At 38.1% G+C, this 23527-nt stretch overlaps 2 protein-coding genes across 2 annotated transcripts; both read left to right on the top strand.

Annotated features, from left to right (window-relative positions):
* The first annotated feature begins 603 nt into the window (after window positions 1–603).
* LOC142149743 (protein FAM32A-like) lies at window positions 604–12353 on the top strand. The gene is made up of 4 exons (XM_075205047.1): window positions 604–1045; window positions 9859–9997; window positions 11674–11727; window positions 12159–12353. Exons 1-4 carry the CDS (start codon window positions 909–911, stop codon window positions 12225–12227), a joined length of 399 nt encoding a protein of 132 aa, XP_075061148.1. The 5' UTR covers window positions 604–908; the 3' UTR covers window positions 12228–12353.
* Window positions 12354–17865: 5512 nt separating this feature from the next.
* On the top strand, window positions 17866–23066 carry LOC142149731 (protein FAM32A-like). The gene is made up of 4 exons (XM_075205039.1): window positions 17866–18053; window positions 20636–20771; window positions 22387–22440; window positions 22872–23066. Exons 1-4 carry the CDS (start codon window positions 17917–17919, stop codon window positions 22938–22940), a joined length of 396 nt encoding a protein of 131 aa, XP_075061140.1. The 5' UTR covers window positions 17866–17916; the 3' UTR covers window positions 22941–23066.
* The last annotated feature ends 461 nt before the right edge of the window (window positions 23067–23527 follow it).

Raw genomic sequence — 23527 nt, 5'->3', positions numbered from 1 at the left:
GATCTAACACACACTGCTGGCTGTAGTGCTCACATAATGCCTGTTCTAATAGGAGAAACAATGGTCATAACTGGACTGTAAGGCTCCAAGAGCCGGGTGGCAAGTAAAAACAGCACCCAGATAATAGGTGCTGGGGAAAACTCTGCATAGGGAATGTCAGAAAAAAGCTGGAGTGTCAGGGTATTGGTTTCTCCCTCACACACCCCGTCTGCCCAGCAGCTTTACATACACACGTGTGCACTTCCACCGTCTGCCCAGCAGCATTACACACACATGCACTTCCCCCTGCCCAGCAGCTTTCCACATACAGACAGACACACACGACCCCTCTACCCAGCAGCTTTACACACACATCCCCACTGCCAAGCACCTTTATACACACACGTCACCTCTGCCCAGCAGCTCTATACACACACACACACACACACATACACGTCCCCTCTGCCCAGCAGCTTTGTTGGGGCAGGCTCCGGCGTGTTGCAACATTTGGCCCCACCCCCTAAACATCAATCGCCTTTTTGGACCAATTGGAGCAGGGGGCGGGGAAACAATTGGGCACTATTCGCATCCTAAGGCCGGCCCCCTGCACCATACTGCTTGAGTGGTTAGAAACTCTCTCGGGAGGACTCCCAGAAATTTGAGAGCAGGCAACTATGAGTTTTATTCATATATGTCCCATCTGCCCACATGCCTCCCTGCGAAGCAGCTTTACATACACCCTCAGCCCACATGCTGAGAAGCTGCTTTACACACACATATCCTCCCCATCACATTACCCCTTCTGTTTACTTTTTTCTCCACCAATGTCTTCCACGTACATAGGAACAGGAAACTGTGCACCAGCAGCTTCCTGCACTATGTATCATGTGACTGCATCACATGACCTTGTGATGTCACAGTGAGAAAGAATGTACATTTGTGGAACGTGCTCAAGCTACGGCGACATTTTTACCTGGGAATTGGAGAGTGAGATGGCGGACTACGAGAGCGCTCAGAGAGGACGTTTAAAATTGAAAGGAATCGGCGATATCAGTATGGGAAAGAAGTAAGTAGTTTGACCGGAGAGCTCTAGTTATTCTTGAGCGAATAATGTGTCTTTTCCCCCTCACATATTATCACGACATTTCAGCTGGTAACATGTAGATTTAAGTTCTGAGCAGTAAATGTTGGAAAATAGGGAGAATCACAAAAGATACACTGCATCTGATTTCTGCTCATAGTTAAATGTACGCAAATAGCTCAACTCCAAACAGGTACCCCAAAATGTTATCTCCCGGCAGAGTGAATGGCACATTTATACACAATTCTCGATTTGAGATACATAAACGCTAAATTTGTATGACTTTTTGCATCCTTTCCATATGTCTTTTTGGGTTTTTTTTTACATTTTTTTTTTAACTTTTCCATGTGAGGCGCCAGTAGGTCTCCAGCACTAATAAATTCAATGCAAATAGGATCTAATAGTAACTAGCAAAACAATTCTTCCTGTTATTTACATAGGTATTGATTTCCATAGTAGACTGATGTCTCTGCCATATATACTATAGAAAGGGAAAATGGAAATTGATTAATGATTAAATTCATTAATGAAGTCTGTTAATTGTTTTTGAAATTAACAATGCTTTTTATATGGGTATTTCTGGTATTTTAAAATATAACTTTAATTATGGAGGTAGTTTTCCCCAAATTTTCTATTCATTGTATACTGTGAGCACTGTCATACACACATTATTCATTCTATTTGAGTAGTAGCCATTTTTTTGTGGGAATGATGACTCATAATTAACTTCCAAAATATATAAAAAAATGAAAGAATACATATTTTTGAAACCCTACTTGCTCTGTATTGTCATCATCAAAATTATTTCTGATAGAAATACTGCAGGGGCAGAGGCAAAATGACAAAATAAACAAGTGCATATATTTTGTACATATAAGTTTAATGTTTTGTTTTAAACACTAGTTATAGATATAGTTATAGGTTTATTGTTTTTCTGTTCCCAATGGGCCCAAATTAGTATTTTTAAATGGCTGTATAACTTATTGAAAATTGTCTATCTTTACTAGCAGGTTTGTTGAACAGATGTCATGTGTGTCATGTTGCTTTCCTTTAACCTTAAATGCCTGGGAACTCTATAGTCTTTACCACTGTGCTGTCCAGTATGGAGGTCCATATTTGTCTGGACCAGCATAGTGGAAAGCCATATATATTCGCACATATCTCATGCAAGACACTGCAAAAACCTTAGTTCATGCACTTACAATCTCCCTATTGACTATTGCAATTCCCTCCTTACTGGTCTTCCCCAAACAGACTCAAACCCCTACAATCTATTTTGCACACTGCAGCAAGGTTGATTTTCCTTGTAAATCCTTATTCCTCTATTGAATCACTCTGTATGTCTCTACACTGGTTGCCTGTTTTCTACCGAATCCAATATAAAATACTTTTACTAACCTACAAGGCCATCAACAAAGCTGCACCAACATAAATCTCCTCTTGTCTCAAAATATCTCCCAACTTGGCAACTCCGTTCTGCACAAGATATGCGTCTCTCACCCACACTCATTACATCCTCTCATTCCCGGTTACAGGACTTTTTTTGGGCTGCACCCACTCTATGAAATTCTCTCCCTCGCACAATAATACTCTCCTCTGGTCTACAAACTTTCAAGCGTTCTCTTAAAACCCCACCTCTTCAGACAAGCTTATAATATTCCTTAACCTCACTACATTACCCTATTATCACCCGTTACAGAATTTCACACAAGACAACTACCCCTTGACCAACATTGTTGTGTGACAGGATCATTTAGCTTATGAGTCACTTTTACCTTTGCAGTCTGGCTGGGCGCGAAATGCAAAATGTAGATTTTACCTCATGTGTCAAACTCCAATTGTTCCATACATTGTAAGCTTGCGAGCAGGGCCTTCTCACCTCTTTGTCTGTTTTACCCAGTCTGTTTTTTAGTTGACTATGTTTGTCCCCAATTGTAAAGCGCTACAGAATTTGTTGGCGCTATATAAAGAAATGATGATATATAGTAAGAGGGGAACATTCTACCTAGAAATAGAGCTACCTGAGGTCTGTTATCCTCCACCTCATGCACCTGACTTGTGCATTGCCTGGACACTGCATGCTCAACTGTTTCTCAGCCTTGTTTTTTACAGCTGCAGGTTTGTTATGACTTGTTGGTTTCATTTTTGCTGTTTATTGTATTCCCACCTTTAAACAACACTTATTGCTCCACTTACCCTCACTATCTAACTGGCTCCCTTTAGCGTAGACAGCCACCTCACTGCACCTTCCATTTTGCCTAATGTTACATAGGTCCTCTCCACTCCTGCCAAATGTCACTGTCAAATCTAAAGGGTTTATTTACTAAACTGCGGGTTTGAAAAAGTGGAGATCTTGGCTATAGCAACCAATCAGATTCTAGATATTATTTAGTACATTCTACAAAATGAGCTAGAATCTGGTTGCTATAGGCAAGATCTCCACTTTTTCAAACCCACAGTTTGAGTAAAACACAGGGATATATTTACTACTCCCTCATCTACTGTCCTACTTCCTAATACCTTGCTGATCCTTTTCTCTTTTCTCTTTTTTTTTCACTTTGATCTGCTACCTCTGCAGTCTCTCCCTTCACTTGCTCTTTCCTTTATCACCTCACTTCTAACCTTTAATAATCAACACTTAAAAAATAGACAATTAAAATATGTACTATAAAAACTGAAAGCATATGTCAAATGATGTTGCTGCTATTTAAAGCTCCCTGAATTTTGAAAAAGTTCTGACGCTACAGGACGAAACGCATCAGCAGTTGCTGTGTCTCCCAAGAGCAGTGAGTTTTTTACCTCCCAGTGAAGCCAGGAACCTTTGCAGCAGGAACTAAATATTTATTCCTCAGAGTTCCCGAAAGGCAGGATTAGAAAGGAACACTCTGCACAGTCACATGTTGAATGTAGTGAGAAACTGAATAGTTATATAGCAGAATTTTTTTTCTACTCCCTCCAGAGGTTATGCTTCTGTTATTTACCGGTAAGAAAACTCCCTTTTTTCCTGTCGGGGACCAGAATGTGGATTTATATTGTGCTGCTGTGGTAAGCATCATAGCAGCCACATCATTTGACATATGCTTTCAGTTTTTATAGTACATATTTTTAAGTGTTTATATTTCAGTGTTGTGTATTAAATTTGATTTTGTTGAACCAATCTTTTACTTTTTCTTTATATGTATATATTTAGCTACTTCCCTCAGGGCCATTTTTTCGTTGTTTTCTTGTATCTTTAAGGGTTTCCAATAGGTCCTAAATGAGCTGCAGTGGGAATTTAGCTAATTTTAAGGATCGATCTCTATAGCTTCATTTGATTTATATTTACTTTCCTTTCCTGTGAGCACCAGACTTAACCCTTTGGTGGGTATAAGGTTGTCACTTCTAACCTTGCACTGTTCTTTCTTTCTGTTATACTAAATTTTCTATTTCATGCTCCTCTCTAGCATTACCAAGATTTGCTACTCTCTCTTCAGTCCTCTCCCTCTATCCCTCTGTTTCCCTTGTCCAATCTTCCTGTGTTATCCTCCCTTCCCTTTCTCCTCCCAATCCCTCGCCTCTCTTCTTTCCTATGTCCCTGATCTGAACGACTGCTCCCTCCCTCATATTTCCTTGTCTCCTCCTATCCCTCTCTTCCTTTAGGCCTCTTTGCTTCTCTTCTCTCTGCCTACTTCTGTTTCTATCTACGCCCTCCCACTCTCTCACCCTGCAATCTATTCCCATACATCACAATTTCCTTCTCCTGCTCCTATCTACCCCCCCCCCCCCCCCCCCCAAAAAAAAAAATAATCAGTCCCATCTCCACTCCTCTCCCACCAATTGGTCCCCTCCCAGTTCTGTTTTTCATTCAATTCCAACACTCTCCCCGTCGTGCCCCTCTCTCAAAATCGTACCCACCCTTGCAGTCCCACAACCTCATCCACATCTCTCCTCTTTCTTTTTTGTCTCTTACCTGTAGACTCTGGTATGCCAGGTCAGTCTGTAATCAATTGGCCTCTTTCCATGAGCTCTTTATCTAGATCCTTCGACTAGCTTGCCATCACTTAAACCTGGCTATCCCCTGAGGACACCACCTGCTGTTCTCTTTTTCGGGAGCTTGTCCTTCTCCCATACACCCTTACCTGGGGGCTGGCAAGGTGGTGGCATTGGTATACTTCTTTCCCCCTGCAGCTTTTATTGGGTTCTTCCTCCTGACCCCTCCCTCTCTTTCTCCTCCTTTGAGGTACATTCCACCCGCCTCTTCAACCCAGCCAATCTTTGTGTTGCTGTTATCTACCGTCCTCCTAGTCCTGTCTCTCACTTTGCCACCTGGCTCGCTCACTTTCTCCTCTGATCTTCCCTCCCTCATCTTGGAGGACTTTAATAGCCTTCAGACCCTGCTGCTTCTAAGCTTCTTTCCCTCTCCTTTTCCTCCTCCATTGGTCTCTCAAAATGGACCTCTTATCCCTCCCACTGTAGTGGCCACTCAATTGCTCTAGCCTCTTACCACCTCTGTACTGTCTCCGTCTTTAAAAATTTCCCTTTCTCTGACCACCAAGTTACTCTTACCAGGCATATATACTATTCATCCCTGGTCTCGCTCCTCTTCCCCATCACCACTCTTTCTTGCCCCAATGAGGCTGTTTCCTTCTATTATCTCGCCCTTACCACTGCACTTGACTCTGTCACCCTGGCTGCCACCATCATATTCGTCGGTTTTCAGCCTCAACTACTTTTGTCTTTGTCACCTTCAACTCCCTCCACTGCCCTAATCGCTTTCTGCTGTTGAGTCTGCTACCTATTTTACCTCCAAAATTGAATCAATACATGATATGTCATGACATCTCCTCCCATCGGCCCCTTTTTACATAACCCACTCCCACTCTACTCTGTGGACCATCTCCATCCTCTGCATCTCACTGTTACCGCTACTTCCTTGACTACCCACCTCTTGCTTCACTCCAGCATCTGAGGATGAAGTCTGCACCCTGCTTTCTTTCTCACCCCCATCTACCTGCCCACTTCACCCCCTCCCACCTCCTCAGCTCTCTCTCTCTTGAGGCCTGCTCCCACCTTGCCCACCTCCTCAATCTGTCCCTCTCCTTTGGAATATTCCCTTTCTCCTTTAAACATGTTGTCGAGACCCCCATACTAAAAATAAAACGCCTTGACCCTGCCTCCGTCTATAATTAACACAGTATCCCTCTCAATCCCTTTGCCTCCAAACTTCTCAAACGGGTTGTCTACAACGTCTTGCCTCCTTTATCTCTTCTCACTCACTCCTTGACCCACTCCAATACGGCCCTTTCTCACCATGGAAGCCACCAAAACTCCTATTCACTCACTTGTAATCTCGCGCCTTGATTTCTGTAACCATCTTCTCAGGTAGGAGTCTGGCCTACCTGACTCCCACCTTGCCTCTCTTTAGTCTATCCTCAATGATGCTGCCCCCCTTATATTTTTCTCCCGCCGGTTTATCTCTGTCAGTAGCTACATTGACTCCTTGTGGACAACAGGATTAAATTTAAACTCCTCACCCTCGCAAATGCTATTTTGCTTTTATTAGTATTACTATAATATTATATTTTGAAGGTTCCCATATCCAGGCTTCTTTCCATACTATAAAACCATTATATCTAAAATACAAGTTGACTTATTTTTTTTTTTTTTTATATTTCTTTATTGAAGAATGTCAAACATGTACACATCAGTAAATAAATTAGAACAAAGATATGTTTATACTTAATAATCATGAACCATGACACATAGTATGAGGAAAAACGTCACCTGTGAGTCACTGAAGTGAACTATAAATATGATATCACACATAAGGTACAAAAGCCTGGAGAGACCGGGGCAACACAAGCACTCTCCTAGTCCAGAAAGATAGGTGGGTCTTGCATGAATATTCTAGTTTCATACCAAAGGGTATGTTGAAAACATTTTTGTATTTGTTCTCATCGGGACTGACAAAGTGCCAACAAAGCTCTCCCAAGTGTCAAAAAATCTCCCTGTGTATTTTGTTTTTTGGAGGGAGGCTTCCAACCAGTCCATTTTCATGGCAAAGAACATTTTTTCTTTAAAGAGGTCCAGTGTGGGGGATGTGCTCTGGATCCACATGTGGAGGATGGTTTTTCTTGCCACTGCCGAAATAATCAGCAGCAGACGTCTGCCACCTCTGGATGTGCGGGCATTTGGTGGGAGAATGCCCAATATAGCCCAGTCTGGTGTGAAAGGGAGATAATTTACAAGATCAGCAGTAGCAAACCTCCACACACGTATCCAGAACCCTCTAATAACCGGACATCCCCAGAAACAATGAAACAAGTCTGCCCCTCCCATCCCACATTTAGGACACCTATCATTATCTGACAGACCCATAGCCAATCTGCGATGTGGAGATATATATCCCCTGTGAAATATGTTGAGGAACATTTCTACATATGTAGAGGCTGGGAGTAATCTGATCGAGATGTTTAAGTTTTTAAGCAAAATTTCATTAGTTAAGTGCGGGAATGTCAATAACCATTGAGCAAGGCCCGAGCGTATGGTAGAATAGTCTATGTGGTTTCTCAGGAGTCTATAATGAATTGAAATAGCTTTTTGTTTGGGGGATTTAGAGAGTAGTATATTGTCTAATGGGTTATCCCAATCTATGTCTGAGAAAAAAACAATTAGGCTCTTGACATAATGTTGGGCTTGGAGAAATGTCATCCCGCAAGGGCCTAGAAATGGAAATTTTTCACTAGCTTGGGAATAACGCAATGGTTTCTTGGTTGATTTATTCATCAATTGACCCGCAGAGTATAGACCCTGTTGTTCCCATGTCTTAAAGGGACGAGCCGCCATGCCATCCTGAAAATCAGGATTACCAACAAAAGGAAGGTGTACAGATTTGTAAGGATTTAAATGAAATTTATGTCGAAGAATGTGCCAAATCTTTCTCACAGACATCACCAGTGGGTTATCTAATAATTCTATCGATATTTCCTGGTCATGAATGTGAAGAAAGGACTTTATATGCATAGAAGGTATAAATTGTTTTTCCAATGCCAAATTGGTATATATACTAGTTTGTGATATCCAATCTCTCAAGTACCGTAAATGTGCAGCGTAACTATACAGAACTATATTGGGAAAGTTGATGCCTCCATTGGAAGATGACTGTTGTAGTCTGATAAACGGGATACGGGGACGTTTTTTCCTCCAAATGAACGTGCGGAATAGGCAATTCAATAAATGTTCATCTGATTTTGTGAGAAGTAAGGGTAATGTTTGTAGAGGATATAGCATTTTGGGAAGGACACCATCTTCAAGAGATTCGCTCTACCCAGATATGAAACATTGAGATTCTCCCACCCTTTTATCTCTATCTTTATAGATTCGATTATACGTCTTATGTTGAGTGTATAAAGAGTGGCTAGATTACGAGGAAGGAAGACCCCCAAGTAGGATATATAATTCATCTCCCACTTCAAGGGAGTGTTAGATGCCCAATTGGGTTTATGTCTATCCATGCCCAGAGAGAAAACAGTTGATTTATTGAAATTGACCCTGAATCCAGAGACAGATCCAAACTCCTCAGTCTTCGACATCAGGGGAATCAGAGCGGCCTCAGGGTTGGACACGTATAATAAAAGATCATCTGCAAATGCCGTAATACGGATACTCTCATCACCAATTTGGATCCCTTGCATGACTGGCCAATTTTGAAGAACCCTTAACATTGGATCTAATGATAAATTAAACAATAATGGGGATAAAGGGCAACCCTGTCTGGTCCCTCTGTGCATTTCTATGGGAGCCCCTTGAAGTGTGTTAATTAGAAGGGAAGTTATTGGTTTATTATAGAAGTATTTGATCAAATCAATAAAGTCCCTTCCAAACCCACGCCTCTGCAAAATTGTGTACATAAAGGGCCAAGATACAGTGTCGAAGGCTTTATGGGCGTCTAGGCTGACCAGCACATTATTGGTAATACTCATACCTTTGGAAGCCGCTATGGAAGCAATAGCTGAGCGAATTCCCTTAACCGAGTGCCTGCCATGAACAAAGCCTAATTGATGTTCCGTCAGTAACGAGGGTATAATGCTTTGAAGTCTGTTTGCCATGATTTTTGACAAAATTTTGAAATCTAAATTCAACAATGTGATGGGGCGATATGAGGCTAATAGTTTGGGGTCAGTGTCCGGCTTAGGAATGAGGGATGTAAATGCCCTATTAAATGTAGAATAGGTGGGATGTGAACGATGAATCGTTTTGTATAAATCAAGGAGGATGGGCATGATTTCAATTTTTAATAATTTGTAATATTCTCCTGTAAATCCATCTGGCCCAGGAGCCTTGTGAAGTTTAAGCTTTGATATTACCTCAAACACTTCTTGAGGGCTTATATCCGCATCCAAGAGTTCCCTCTGAGAGTCAGATAGAACAGGTAAGTTTGCCTCGTCTAGTAGTCTGTCTATCAGGTTGTTATCTGGTGGAATGTCAGAGTAAAGATCTCTGTAGTAATCAACAAAAGCTTCTGCAATTTCAGCAGATGTTCGTAGTAAGGGGGTATTAGTAGATGTTTGTATAGCTACTATATGGTTTCTACGTTTGGTCATTTTAGACATATTAGCTAAAAGTTTTCCAGTTTTATTGCCCCAACGGTAGTACTTATTTTTAGAAGTTGACTTATTTTAAAGAGATGATATTAAGTATTCATAGTTTTTCTATAGAAGGCAACTTGTATTTTAGGTATAACAGTCATTAAACATTGGGGATATTTCTTACATGAACCTATATCCTATCTTTGCATATAATGCTATTTTACTTTCCAGAAAAAAGAAAGCTAAAGAAAAAAATAAGATGATGCAACAAATTTTGACCAACAAGAAAAATGAAGAGGAAAAGAAGAAGCTGGCTTTAGATAAGAGAACACCAGCTCAACTTGCTTTTGAAAAAATGCAAGAGAAAAGAGTAAGTAGAGTTATTTTTTTGCACATTCTTTCAATCTTATTAAGTAATGGATATATTCTTATTTTGTAAGCTCTCTATTTCAATTTAGATTTGACAAAGACAAATTCTTTATCAATTAATTTTGGACAACTATACTCAAGTTTGTATATGAATAAATGTTTTTCCATGCAGAATGAAGGATACATGCAGGGAAAAAGTGCCATAAATGAATGAAAACTAAATAAATGCATCTGCAGCCATTGCATTGCAGCATAATTTGTCCAGGGGCAAACTTTAACTTTTTTTCTCTTTGCTTTGCTCCTAACTAAATTAGGCCCTTAATGTCTGTAGATTACTATATGTACACCGGTATACGACATGTATGTCTACGCACAGATATTCATTGACTTCAGGAAGATTGCTTTAAGAAAATATGTTCATTTAATGTAATATTATGTTGTACACATACTTCAATAAAAATAACATGTAGCCAATAGTCAATCATATAATCGTAGAAAAACATTTGTTTAGAAGTGAACCACGGGTGCATTAGACTTAATGAATTTAACAATTTCAAGGTGCTTCTCTGAGATGGAATAAAATTTTTACAGGTTAAAGCTGCATTACCGTCTAAAGTGGTGCACACTATCATTCTACGTTTACCAATTCAGGCTGTCTTCAGTAAGGGGGAGGGGTGTGAGCAGGAGGACCAATAAAAGCTGCATTCTCTCTTTGTCGCGCCACACTGTTAGACGAATAACAGGAGGAGTTTATTAGATTCAGATGGTAAGGGAGGGAGCTTTAAGCATTGTTTTCCATAACCCAAATAAAAAATATGTATATATGTATGTACGTGTATTTATGTGTATTTGTCATAGACTCTTTGTAGTTTTACTAAATAGTATAAAAAAACATCTACAATTAGGACTAAAATTAATTTGAAACTGCATAATTACCTAAAGCTTCTAAATTGATAACCTATATATTGAAAGTGCACGGTTAGTTTTTCAGTAACTTTAAAAAAAATATATATAAATGCGTGAAACATCAAGTATATTAAACACTTACAGTAAGTTATTACTTTCTATATTGTATAAATGGTAATATTTTATATATAATTATATGACTAAAATACATACATAGTAACGACCTGATCAGGTTTCTGTAAATCACTAAATTTAAAAAAAGAAAAAAACCATTGTGCTCCTAATTTATGTGTAACTAATATACAGAAAAAAAACAAAAATGCTGAAAATGTGCTATTAAAATAAAAATAGGTTACTATAGAAAAATACATTAAAAGGTGTTCTTTAGTAACCTAATTCCCCCTCCCCCCTCCCTTTGTTTTGTAGCTGTTTCTGCTTTTCTCACTACCACTGGAGGTAGTATTGGTGGGTAACACACTGCTGGTCTGGAAAAATGACTTGGACATGAGCTAAGAGCGTCCTGTGATATTTGCTGCGGTCTCCTTGTTCCTGCTGACCTGGTCATTTTTAGTGGAATTAACATTTAAATAGTTATAGGTATTAATCGACTACCTATAAGCTTGGTTATGAAAGAGGCCAATGTTGCATGATTCTGTTAAGTCTACTCTTAGGGTCCATATCATGTTAAAAAGTGGAATTAACCTGTTTAAAATACTTCAGAATGATTACCCTGCTTGCTGCAGTGCTTAATTCTTTTTTTTTCTTTTGCAGCAAATAGAAAGAATCTTGAAGAAAGCTTCAAAAACACACAAACAAAGAGTAGAGGTAAGTAAGCTGGTAGTTCATCTACAATTACAGTAGTTACATTTCAGCATGCCTGGCTATAGTATCTTCATTTCATATTGGCTCTATTTTAAAGGACTGCTAAATCCCAAAATTTAAATTTCAAGATATGAGTCATTAAGGTAAAATGATTTGTTCAGTGTTAATCTGAAATTCCATTGCTGCTCTATTTCCTCTTTCATGGACTGTCATGTACTTGAAACTATTGTTAATATATTTAAATTGTGATTTCTGGTATATTCCACTCAGGCATTTTTCCCATCTTATACTGTTCATTCCAAATAGTAGAACCAGAGGCGTGCTGTGCTCGGAACCCTCTGTTTTGGATGACACCCAGAGTTGCCAACTCATACAGTTGTTCATTTTAATGAACTAACTTCTAAATGTGTATTAATTTTTTCTTTTTCTTACAGGATTTTAATCGCCATTTGGATACACTAACAGAACATTACGACATTCCTAAAGTCAGCTGGACAAAATAACAGTGCTTCTCATTTTATATCTATTTATATTGACCTGACAATTATCAGTCATATAGTATATCAAAGTTTATTTTTATTTATTACTTGTAGCCAATGTAAATAAAAAACTATAGTGCTCATGAAGAAGCTGTATCTTAAATTATTTACAATTTGTTCATTATCTGTTTTCTTGAAACAAAATAACAGTCAAGATAACACCCAGCTTTTCTAAAATTAGTTTTTATTGTTTGAAAACTGGAGCATACATATGTTTAAACATTTCATAAGGTTGTTCAAGTGCATTTGCCATTTCTAACCTATAATAGCTAGTAACAGACAGTGCATGAAGACCCCATATTCAATGAGAAGCCCCCTGTTGAATCATGCTTTAAGGAATACTTTAATGGAGTAGGTCTGGCACAGCCTTTATAACTCACCAGTGGGGTCTGAAGAAGATCTGAACAAAGCTGTACTTATGTAATCCTTTTTTTTACATTAATGTGACTACTGGTGCAATACAAACAGTTGATAACCACATTATTCTAAGTATAACCCCTAAGTGTGCCGTTACATTCATATATTGCTTATACAGCAAACATGGCAAAATATACTTCACAATGTACAAATGCATACAGCTCTATCTAAAAATCAACATTATGTTGAGTTGGTAAATAACCATTGTTTGAGTTATGTTTGCAAGGGTATCATCCACTGCACAAGATTTAGGAAAATCAGTAAATAATTTGAAAAATAGCACAAACTGAGAATCTGTTCATAAAGAGACATAAAATCAATGAGAGACTTCCTCTTTGTTAGTAAAAGTAAAATGCTATCATTACTACATTCCACCCCTTGGCTCTTTATGACAGAGAGTTACAAAATGATTTGATAGGTCCATTAAAAAAGCAATTTGAGCATTATTAATGTGTGTGCCATATATTTATTAATATATACATAAAACAGTCTCAGCAAATACATAATTACTAATATGATTAATACAGTAAGCACATACATAGCTATTTGTTGTTCCTAACCAATTAAACCATGACGAATCATTATCTTGGGTAATTGTTTAGAAAATAAGAATAGGTTATATTACCACACACCTAAAACATTCATTGGAGAACCAATGAATCTGCATTGGGAAAACTTTGATTAGTTACATGAACACAATATAATTTGGCAACGGCACAGTGCCATTCACCACATTCTATTGATTTCTTACACAGTGCTATACTTTATTTAGTTGTTTGATATGTACTCTTGACCCCTGGCGATAGTCCCTTGGAATTCCATGTTTCCTTTTTGGACTTCCTGGCAGCCATAACTAATGGGTTGACATACTACTCATCTGTGACACCATATTGAATGCAAAAAAAGAAAATTATTGTACTTGAATCTGAAAACAATCCTTCCAAAGTGAGTCTCAGATACTGGTGTTGGTATCACTAGCCCCCTTTAAAATCCACGTCCTGGGTGTTTGTAGTGCAAACTTGACCTGGTTCAGGATCTCTATCCTCATGGTTCTGGATAGTTATATGGTAGGAGGATCTTGCTGAGAGAATATATAAGAAAGCTGACTGGAGTTTGCCAAAAAACTTGAAAAAAACACATTTCTTCTGGGAGAATGTCAGGTGGACAAATGGGACCAAATTATTCTGTTTATGAGATCACATGTATCAAGTAAAGCTGCTAAGTACAATATGCTTATAGACACAACAATTTTCTATTTTATTTTTCCCAGGACTTAACCTTAAACAGAGATTTGTCAAAAACACCTATGTTGGGTGAGTGAGAAATGTATCAATAACAGGCCAAAATGGGCTATTATTCTCTGTTTAAATGGATGCCACGTTACAGTTAGATTAGAAAGTTTTTCAGGTAAAAAATGTATTTTTATGAGTCCTCACATGACATTGATTTAACAAAAGAAATTGAGTTTACAAAATCTATAACAAATATTCACAATAAATTATTATTTTTCAGTTATTTATAAACAAAAAATGATCTCATATAAATCTAAGCTTCACGAGATAATGAACATTTGAATGGGAAATGTAAAAAAATGTAAATTCACAAAAGCAAATTTGAGATTATCCTAATTTGTGCAGTAACATTTTTATTTTTCTAAGGGAGACCTTGGTCAAATGCTATTTTACATTCCATAAAATAGTTATTTTCTATTTTAAATATCCTTTTTTTTTTTTTTTTTATAAGACCAATGGTGTACGCTAGGATGAGGCAATTACAGAGTAGATGGATTTCTGCTGAAAATAGAGGCCACAATAAGGCATCATTTTTTTTTTTTTTTTATAGTTCTTGGGTAATATGAGCACACAAACCACTTCAGGTATCGCGTATTACCATAGACAGACATACACATAGTCTGCTCACTCACTTCAATGGCAGCTTAAGCTGGTAGTTTTTCTATGTTTCAAATTAGTTGTGTGATGCATTACACAATGTTGGGTAGATCCAGCAGTTAACTATTATTAACATAGCCATAGACACACAATCCGCTCTCCCACTTCAAAGACAGGCCAAGATGTTAGTATTACTAATATTCAAACTAGCTCTGTAAAATAATATAAACAAGACACTGGCGCAAAGTATGACCTAAATAATAAAAATAGTACGAGGTGGAAAAAATAGAAATTTCTACATTCTCCAGGTTGCAGTCAAATTTAATAAGGAAATAGAGGTTTTGTCCTCTAATCTACTATCTACATGATTCACATTTATATTGAGACATTGTTTTATATTTGCATGCACTCCGATTACACGGGACTGCATGTCACAATACGGTTGCAGCTGTTTAGCTAGTCAACCTATATGATCATGTTATGACTCATGTTTAGTCATTTTGTCAAACTATATTATACCAGTGCACTGGTTACTGCTTTTTATCTGCTGTATAAATTTCTATTTTTTTCCACCTCTAGTACTATTTTTATTATTTAGGTCATACTTTGCGCCAGTGTCTTGTTTATATTATTGTACGTAGGGGTGGGACATCCCCTGTTACTCTGTGCAGCATTGTAGACCTTTTCTTAAAGTCGCGCCATTTGAGTTTTTGTATATTCTAGCTCTGTAAAATGCTACACAATGTTAGAAGGACCCAGCTGGTACATCTTAATTCCATAGAGGTATACATGTACTATACTTGTATATTTGTATATCACACTGTTTCAATTGGCTTATCATCAACATTTATATATCGCCAGTAAATTCTGTAGCGCTTTACAATTGGGAATTCTTTAACACAGAGCTCTTGTGTACATTGACCAAAGAAAGAATTCTCTTGTAAAGTATAGGTCTTTGGCATCATAATGTTCCAGCAAAGCTGCAAAGTACAGTATGCTAATAGACTACACAACTATTTTGTGTTTTAGACTTTTTACATAAATGAGAGAAAAGGTTTCGTAGGACATCATTTCAAATAAGATGACTCTTGTAAAAAACATTTGTTAGGTGAGGGAGAAGTGTGTTTTCCAATAAATACGAGGCCACAATGAGCTATAATTCTCTTATTTTAAATGAACACCATGTTACAGTAAGTGTTTTAAAGATAAAATAGGTTTATTTTTTTATAAACCATTCAGGTTTAAAAAATTTCATTTATTATCATTGTAGATTTTTAAGGCACCACAGTGCTCCGCAACACTGTACAGTAGGGAAAACAGGACATACATAAAACAGTGACATAGAAGGTAGACAGAATAAACGCAGACATTAAAACAAAGTGTATAAAGGACCCTGCTTACATTCTAAGTGGAAGAGAGCAGAGTGGAGATTGGGACAGTTGTGAGAGTGCATTAGTGTGAAAAGTGTTATCGGGGATAAGGTCACCTCTAAAAAAGATGGTTTTTGAAACAGCGTCTAAAGATTAGACTGTGGGTAAGTCTGATTGAGCGTGGTAGGGAATTCCAGAAGTGGGGAGCAGCACAGGAGAAGTTTTGTAGGCAGTATTGAGAGGTGATTACCAGAGAAAAGACAAGGTGAAGGTCAGACGTAGATCTAAGAGTGCGGAAGGGAGAGTGCTTTGATATGAGATTTAAGATGTATGCAGGGGTAGTGTTGAGTGCTTTGTAGGTAAAGGTGAGTAATTTGGATTACTCACCTCACCACTAATTGCTGAACTAAGTGAGTTAAGCTTTGATTATTCCACAAAGAAAAGCGGGCTATAAAGGAGATTGTGAGGCCCCTTATAAGAGAAGGTTTGCTCTTAGAAATTAAGAGCCGTGGATCCAGGAGTCGTCCAAGCGGTAAAGTACAGTTTTTCACTGCAGGAACTGTGTGGTTCAAGTTCCATATTTTGAGTGTATGATTTAATAACATCAAAGTCCGAATATTTGTCAGTTTCTTATTTAGCTTCTGTGTGCATTATTTGGACAGGATCTGAGATGCAGAATACAAACCACACAGAAAGGCAGCGCCCTCCCCTCCCCCTCCCCTGCTGTGTATACAGGTCAAACAGACGTGTTGGCCACTGAGATCAAAAAAGGTCTAATTAACATGAGGGACTTTCTTTAGAAAAGTTATACAAATGCAATCATGGCATCCTGTCTCAGAAGTTAGAAATCAATACCTCAGAAATTAATGCATTTTCTATACAAAGTGCCACACGATATAATAAAATGAGTACAGTTGCAATGATATAAATAAGCGCTCTGCGCTGTTTCAATTACATACATTTATACGTGACCCAGCCACAGGGGGTATGTGAGGGAAAGCCGTTATGAAGCGGTGACATGTGATACATAGGCCTGTGGGCTGAGGGGGTCTGTGAGGGAAAAGATAGTGAAAATGTGTCATAGGCAGTTTTCGCCCCAGAAAACTTTGCCAACTGCCCCCACCCGGCACTAAGAAGTAGCCAGGTGAGGACAGTTGAAATGCTTTGCAATAATATTAAAAAAGTTTGGAGGTTATTGCCCACACCTGCAAGGACTGGTGGTCAATGATCTAACACACACTGCTGGCTGTAGTGCTCACATAATGCATGTTCTAATAGGAGAAACAATGGTCATAACTGGACTACTCTGCATAGGGAATGTCAGAAAAAAGCTGGAGTGTCAGGGTATTGGTTTCTCCCTCACACCCAGCAGCATTACACACACACATGCACTTCCCCCTGCCCAGCAGCTTTACACACACATCCCCACTGCCAAGCACCTTTATACACACACGTCCCCTCTGCCCAGCAGCTCTACACACACATACTGGTCCCCTCTGCCCAGCCGCTTTGTTGGGGCAGGCTCCGGCGTGTTGCAACATTTGGCCCCACCCCCTAAACATCAATCGCCTTTTTGGACCAATTGGAGCAGGGGGCGGGGAAACAATTGGGCACTATTCGCATCCTAAGGCCGGCCCCCTGCACCATACTGCTTGAGTGGTTAGAAACCGGGAGCTTAGTTTGCTCTCTCGGGAGGACTCCCAGAAATTTGAGAGTAGGCAACTATGAGTTTTATTCATATATGTCCCATCTGCCCACATGCCTCCCTGCGAAGCAGCTTTACGTACACCCTTAGCCCACATGCTGAGAAGCTGCTTTACACACACATATCCTCCCCATCACGTTACCCCTTCTGTTTACTTTTTTCTCCACCAATGTCTTCCACGTACATAGGAACAGGAAACTGCACCAGCAGCTTCCTGCACTATGTATCATGTGACTGCATCACATGACCTTGTGATGTCACAGTGAGAAAGAATGTACATTTGTGGAACGTGCTCAAGCTACGGCGACATTTTTACCTGGGAATTGGAGAGTGAGATGGCGGACTACGAGAGCGCTCAGAGAGGACGTTTAAAATTGAAAGGAATCGGCGATATCAGTATGGGAAAGAAGTAAGTAGTTTGACCGGAGAGCTCTAGTTATTCTTGAGCGAATAATGTGTCTTTTCCCCCTCACATATTATCACGACATTTCAGCTGGTAACATGTAGATTTAAGTTCTGAGCAGTAAATGTTGGAAAATAGGGAGAATCACAAAAGATACACTGCATCTGATTTCTGCTCATAGTTAAATGTACGCAAATAGCTCAACTCCAAACAGGTACCCCAAAATGTTATCTCCCGGCAGAGTGAATGGCACATTTATACACAATTCTCAAGATTTGAGATACATAAACGCTTAATTTGTATGACTTTTTGCATCCTTTCCATATGTCTTTTTTTTTTACATTTTTTTTTTAACTTTTCCATGTGAGGCGCCATTAGGTCTACAGCACTAATAAATCCAATGCAAATAGGATCTAATAGTAACTAGCAAAACAATTCTTCCTGTTATTTACATAGGTATTGATTTCCATAGTAGACTGATGTCTCTGCCATATATACTATAGAAAGGGAAAATGGAAATTGATTAATGATTAAATTCATTAATGAAGTCTGTTAATTGTTTTTGAAATTAACAATGCTTTTTATATGGGTATTTCTGGTATTCTAAAATATAACTTTACTTATGTTTGTAGTTTTCCCTAAATAATTAGAAAAACAATAACATGACTTAGTATTGTAAAAATGATTGACACTATTGACATAGAAGTGGTGTTATTGCTACTTCCTTGCCTACCTACTTCCTTCACTCTGGCATCTGCAAATGAATTCTGCACCCTGCTTTCCTTCTCACCCCCCAGTACCTGCCCACTTGACCCCATCTCGTCCCACCTCCTCAGCCCCCTCTCTCTTGAGGCCTACTCCCACATTGCCCACCTCCTTGACCCTGCCTCCCTCTATTTTAAACGCAATATCCTTCAACGTCCCTTTGCCTCCAAACTTCTCAAAAGGGTTATCTACAGCGTCTCGCCTCCTTTATCTCTTTTCACTCACTCCTTGACCCACTCCAGTCGGGCTTTTGTTCCCTCACTTTACTGAAACTGCCCTCACTAAGGTCACTATTGTCCGTCTCCTCGCTAAATCTTAAGGGCATTTCTCCCTTATCATTCTCGACCTCTTTGCTGCCTTCGATACCTTTGACTACTGCCTCCTTTTGCAAATCAAATCTATAGGCCTCTAACACTATCCTCGCCTTGTTTTCCTCTTATCTAACCAACCTCTTCTCTTCAGTCTCAACACTTGACTCTACATCCCCCACCTCCTCGTCCCTTAGCTGTTGGAGTTCCACTTTTGGCCCCCTTCTCTTCTCCCTCTACACCTCCTCCATTGGTGACCTCACTTTGGCTTCCGGTACCACCTCTATGCTGATTATACCCAAATCTATCATTCATCAAGTGTGTCTCCTACTGTCTCTCTCCCATCTCATCTTGGATGTCCAAGCGCTTTCTTAAACTCAATATTTCCAAGACTGAGTTAATCATCTCAAATACCCCCTGCCCCCACTCTTTCTATTAATAATATGACCCATTCTTTCTGTCCCTCAAGTCTGATGCCTGTGGATCATCTTGAACTCTTCCCTCTCCTTCAAACCTCACATTCTGTCCCTCTCAAAATCCTGTTACTTCCACCTCCAGAGTATATCCAAAATTCGGCTCTTTCTCACCATAGAAGCAACGAAACCTCTTTTTCACTCACATTTAATCTCTCGTCTTGATTTCTTTAACAATCTTCTCTCTTGCCTACCTGACTCCCACCTTGCCTCTCAAGTTTATCTTCAATGTTGCTGGCCGCCTTATATTTTTCTCCCGCCGGTTTATCTGTCAGTAGCTACATTGGCTCCTTGTGGACAACAGAATTAAATTTAAACTCCTCACCCTCGCAAATGCTATTTTGCTTTTATTAGTATTACTATTAGACTGTAATACAGGGTGATTCAAAAGTCGCAGTACACCCTTTTATTTCAAACTCTACAGGAATTGGGCCGATTTCAAGATGGCGCCCATGTTTGGTACATACCGTAAAAGATAGACCACGTCACCCATACCTTACTGGAGTATTCAGGTTTCCCAATTTCCTGTAGAGTTTTTGAAATAAAAGGGTGTACTACGACTTTTGAATCACCCTGTATTATATTTTGAAGGTTCCCATATCCAGGCTTCTTTCCATACTCTAAAACCATTATATCTAAGATACAAGTTGACTTATTTTAAAGAGATGCTATTAAGATTTACAAATGTGAGCTAAAGTTACTTTAACGGGAGAGTTTTTTTCCTTAATGCAACAAACTTCCTGTCATTAGTAATTTTGTTGAAGAACAGTGCGTTACTCACTTTTAGCCACCTTTTGCAGAAAGTTACTGATCATAGTTTGCAGTAAAATAACAGATCAAGCTAATACAAATATTATGTGAAACACTTCAAGCTCTGTCAAAGTATGGAGACTTCTATTTATGTGTATATTTAAAAGTAGTATTCATACTTTTTTTATAGGAGGCAACTTGTATTTTAGGTTTAACAGTCATTTAACGTGGGTGATATTTCTTACATGAACCTATATCCTATCTTTGCATATAATACTATTTTACTTTCCAGAAAAAAGAAAGCTAAAGATAAAAATAAGATGATGCAACTAATTTTGACCAACAAGAATGAGGAGGAAAAGAAGAAGCCGGCTTTAGATAAGAGAACACCAGCTCAACTTGCTTTTGAAAAAATGCAAGAGAAAAGAGTAAGTAAAGTTTTTTTGTTTTTTTTTTGTTTGCACATTCTTTTAAACTTATTAAGTAATGTGTATATACTATTATTTTGTAAGGTCTCTATTTAATGTTTTATTTGAAAAAGACAAGTTCTTTATCAGTATATTTTAGGAAAACTATCCAAGTTAGATGTCTTCACAAGTATACCTGCAGGGAAAATGTGCCATAAATGAATGCAAAATAAATAAATGCATTTGCAGCCATTGCATTGCAACATCATTTGTCCAGGGGCAAATTTGCACTTTTTTTTTTCTTTGCTTTGCTCCTAACTTTAAATTAGGCCCTTAATGTCTGTAGATTACTATATGTACACCGGTATAGGACATGGATGTCTACGCACAGATACTCATTGACTACAGGAAGATTGCTTTGAGAAAACATGTTGTTAATTTAATGTAATAATATGTTGTACACATACTTCAATAAAAATAACATGTAGCCAATAGTCAATCATATAATCATAGAAAAACATTTGTTTAGAAGTGAACCAGGGGTGCATTAGACTTAATGAATTTCACAATTTCAAGGGGCTTCCCTGAGATGGAATAAAATATTTACAGGTTAACGCTGCATTACCATCTAAAGTGGTAAACACTATCATTCTACGTTTACCACTTCAGCCTGTCTGCAGTAAGAGGAGGGTGTGAGTGGGAGGACCAATAAAAGCTGCATTCCCCCTTTATAGTGCCACACTGTTTAAGCATTGTTTTCCTTAACCCCCCCAAGAAATATGTATATATGCATGTACATGTATATATGTGTATTTGTCATACTCTGTAGTTTTACTAAATAGTATTAAAAAAAATTCTACAATTAGGGCTAAAATTAATTTGAAACTTTTAAATGACCTAAAGCTTCAGTGGATAGATGTACCCCAATCATTCAATTGTATTTCCCATGCTGCCACTTCTAAATTGATAACCTATATATTGAAAGTGCACGGTTAGTTTTTCAGTGACTTTAAAAAAAAATATATAAATGCGTGACACATCAAGTATATTAAACACTTACAGAAAGTTATTACTTTATATACTGTATAAATTTAGATTGCTGTAAATCACTAAATGTAAAAAAAAAAATCATTGTGCCCCTAATTAATGTGTAAATAATATACAGAAAAAAACAAACATGCTGAAAATAATGTGCTATTAAAATAAAAAAATAAAAATAGCTTACTATAGAAAAATTCATTAAAAGGTGTTCTATAGTAACCTAATTCCCCCCCCCCCCCCCCTCCCTTTGTTTTGTAGCTGTTTCTGCTTTTCTCACTACCACTGGAGGTAGTATTGGTGGGTAACACACTGCCGGTCTGGAAAAATGACTTGGACATGAGCTAAGAGCGTCCTGTGATATTTGCCGTGCTCTCCTTGTTCCTGCTGACCTGGTCATTTTTTAGTGGAATTAACATTTAAGTAATTATAGGTATTTATCGACTACCTATAAGCTGAATTATGAAAGTGGCCAATGTTGCATGATTCATATCATGTTAAAAGTTAAAAAGTGGAATTAACCTGTTTAAAATACTTCAGAATGATTACCCTGCTTGCTGCAGTGCTTAATTCTTTTTTTATTTTTTTTATTTTGCAGCAAATAGAAAGAATCTTGAAGAAAGCTTCAAAAACACACAAACAAAGAGTAGAGGTAAGTAAGCTGGTAGTTCGTCTACAACTACAGTAGTTACATTTCAGCATGCCTGGCTATAGTATCTTCATTTCATATTGGCTCTATTTTAAAGGACTGCTAAATCCCAAAATTTTAATTTTAAGATATGAGTCATTAAGGTAAAATGATTTGTTCAGTGTTAATCTGAAATTCCATTGCTGCTCTATTTACTCTTTCATGGACTGTCATGTACTTGGAACTATTGTTAATATATTTAAATTGTGATTTCTGGTATATTCCACTCAGGCATTTTTCCCATCTTATACTGTTCATTCCAAATAGTAGAACCAGAGGCGTGCTGTGCTCGGAACCCTCTGTTTTGGATGATACCCAGAGTTGCCAACACATACAGTTGTTCATTTTAATGAACTAACTTCTAAATGTGTATTAATATTTTCTTTTTCTTACAGGATTTTAATCGACATTTGGATACACTAACAGAACATTACGACATTCCTAAAGTCAGCTGGACAAAATAACAGTGCTTCTCATTTTGTATCTATTTATATTGACCTGACAATTATCAGTCATATAGTATATCAAAGTTTATTTTTATTTATTACTTGTAGCCAATGTAAATAAAAAACTATAGTGCTCATGAAGAAGCTGTATCTTAAATTATTTACAATTTGTTCATTATCTGTTTTCTTGAAACAAAATAACAGTCAAGATAACACCCAGCTTTTCTAAAATTAGTTTTTATTGTTTGAAAACTGGAGCATACATATGTTTAAACATTTCATAAGGTTGTTCAAGTGCATTTCCCATTTCTAACCTATAATAGCTAGTAACAGACAGTGCATGAAGACCCCATACTCAATGAGAAGCCCCCTGTTCAATCATGCTTTAAGGAATACTTTAATGGAGTAGGTCTGGCACAGCCTTTATAACTCACCAGTGGGGTCTGAAGAAGATCTGAACAAAGCTGTACTTATGTAATCCTTTTTTTTACATTAATGTGACTACTGGTGCAATACGAGCAGTTGATAATCACATTATTCTAAGTATAACCGCTAAGTGTGCAGTTACATTCATATATTGCTTATACAGCAAACATGGCAAAATA

This window comes from Mixophyes fleayi, chromosome 1 (assembly GCF_038048845.1).
Source record: "Mixophyes fleayi isolate aMixFle1 chromosome 1, aMixFle1.hap1, whole genome shotgun sequence".
NCBI lineage: Eukaryota > Metazoa > Chordata > Amphibia > Anura > Limnodynastidae > Mixophyes > Mixophyes fleayi.
Note: the sequence above shows the minus strand (reverse complement) of the source record. Positions and strands in the feature narration are given on the sequence as shown.

Excerpts from the sequence above, each read along its gene's own strand:
- LOC142149743 (XM_075205047.1), top strand. The coding sequence starts at position 909 with ATGTACATTTGTGGAACGTGCTCAAGCTACGGCGACATTTTTACCTGG. Across the intron at positions 1,046-9,858 it reads GATATCAGTATGGGAAAGAA|AAAAAAGAAAGCTAAAGAAA; the intron begins GTAAGTAGTTTG and ends TTTACTTTCCAG. Across the intron at positions 9,998-11,673 it reads AAAAAATGCAAGAGAAAAGA|CAAATAGAAAGAATCTTGAA; the intron begins GTAAGTAGAGTT and ends TTTCTTTTGCAG.
- LOC142149731 (XM_075205039.1), top strand. The coding sequence starts at position 17,917 with ATGTACATTTGTGGAACGTGCTCAAGCTACGGCGACATTTTTACCTGG. Across the intron at positions 20,772-22,386 it reads AAAAAATGCAAGAGAAAAGA|CAAATAGAAAGAATCTTGAA; the intron begins GTAAGTAAAGTT and ends TTTATTTTGCAG. Across the intron at positions 22,441-22,871 it reads CACACAAACAAAGAGTAGAG|GATTTTAATCGACATTTGGA; the intron begins GTAAGTAAGCTG and ends TTTTTCTTACAG.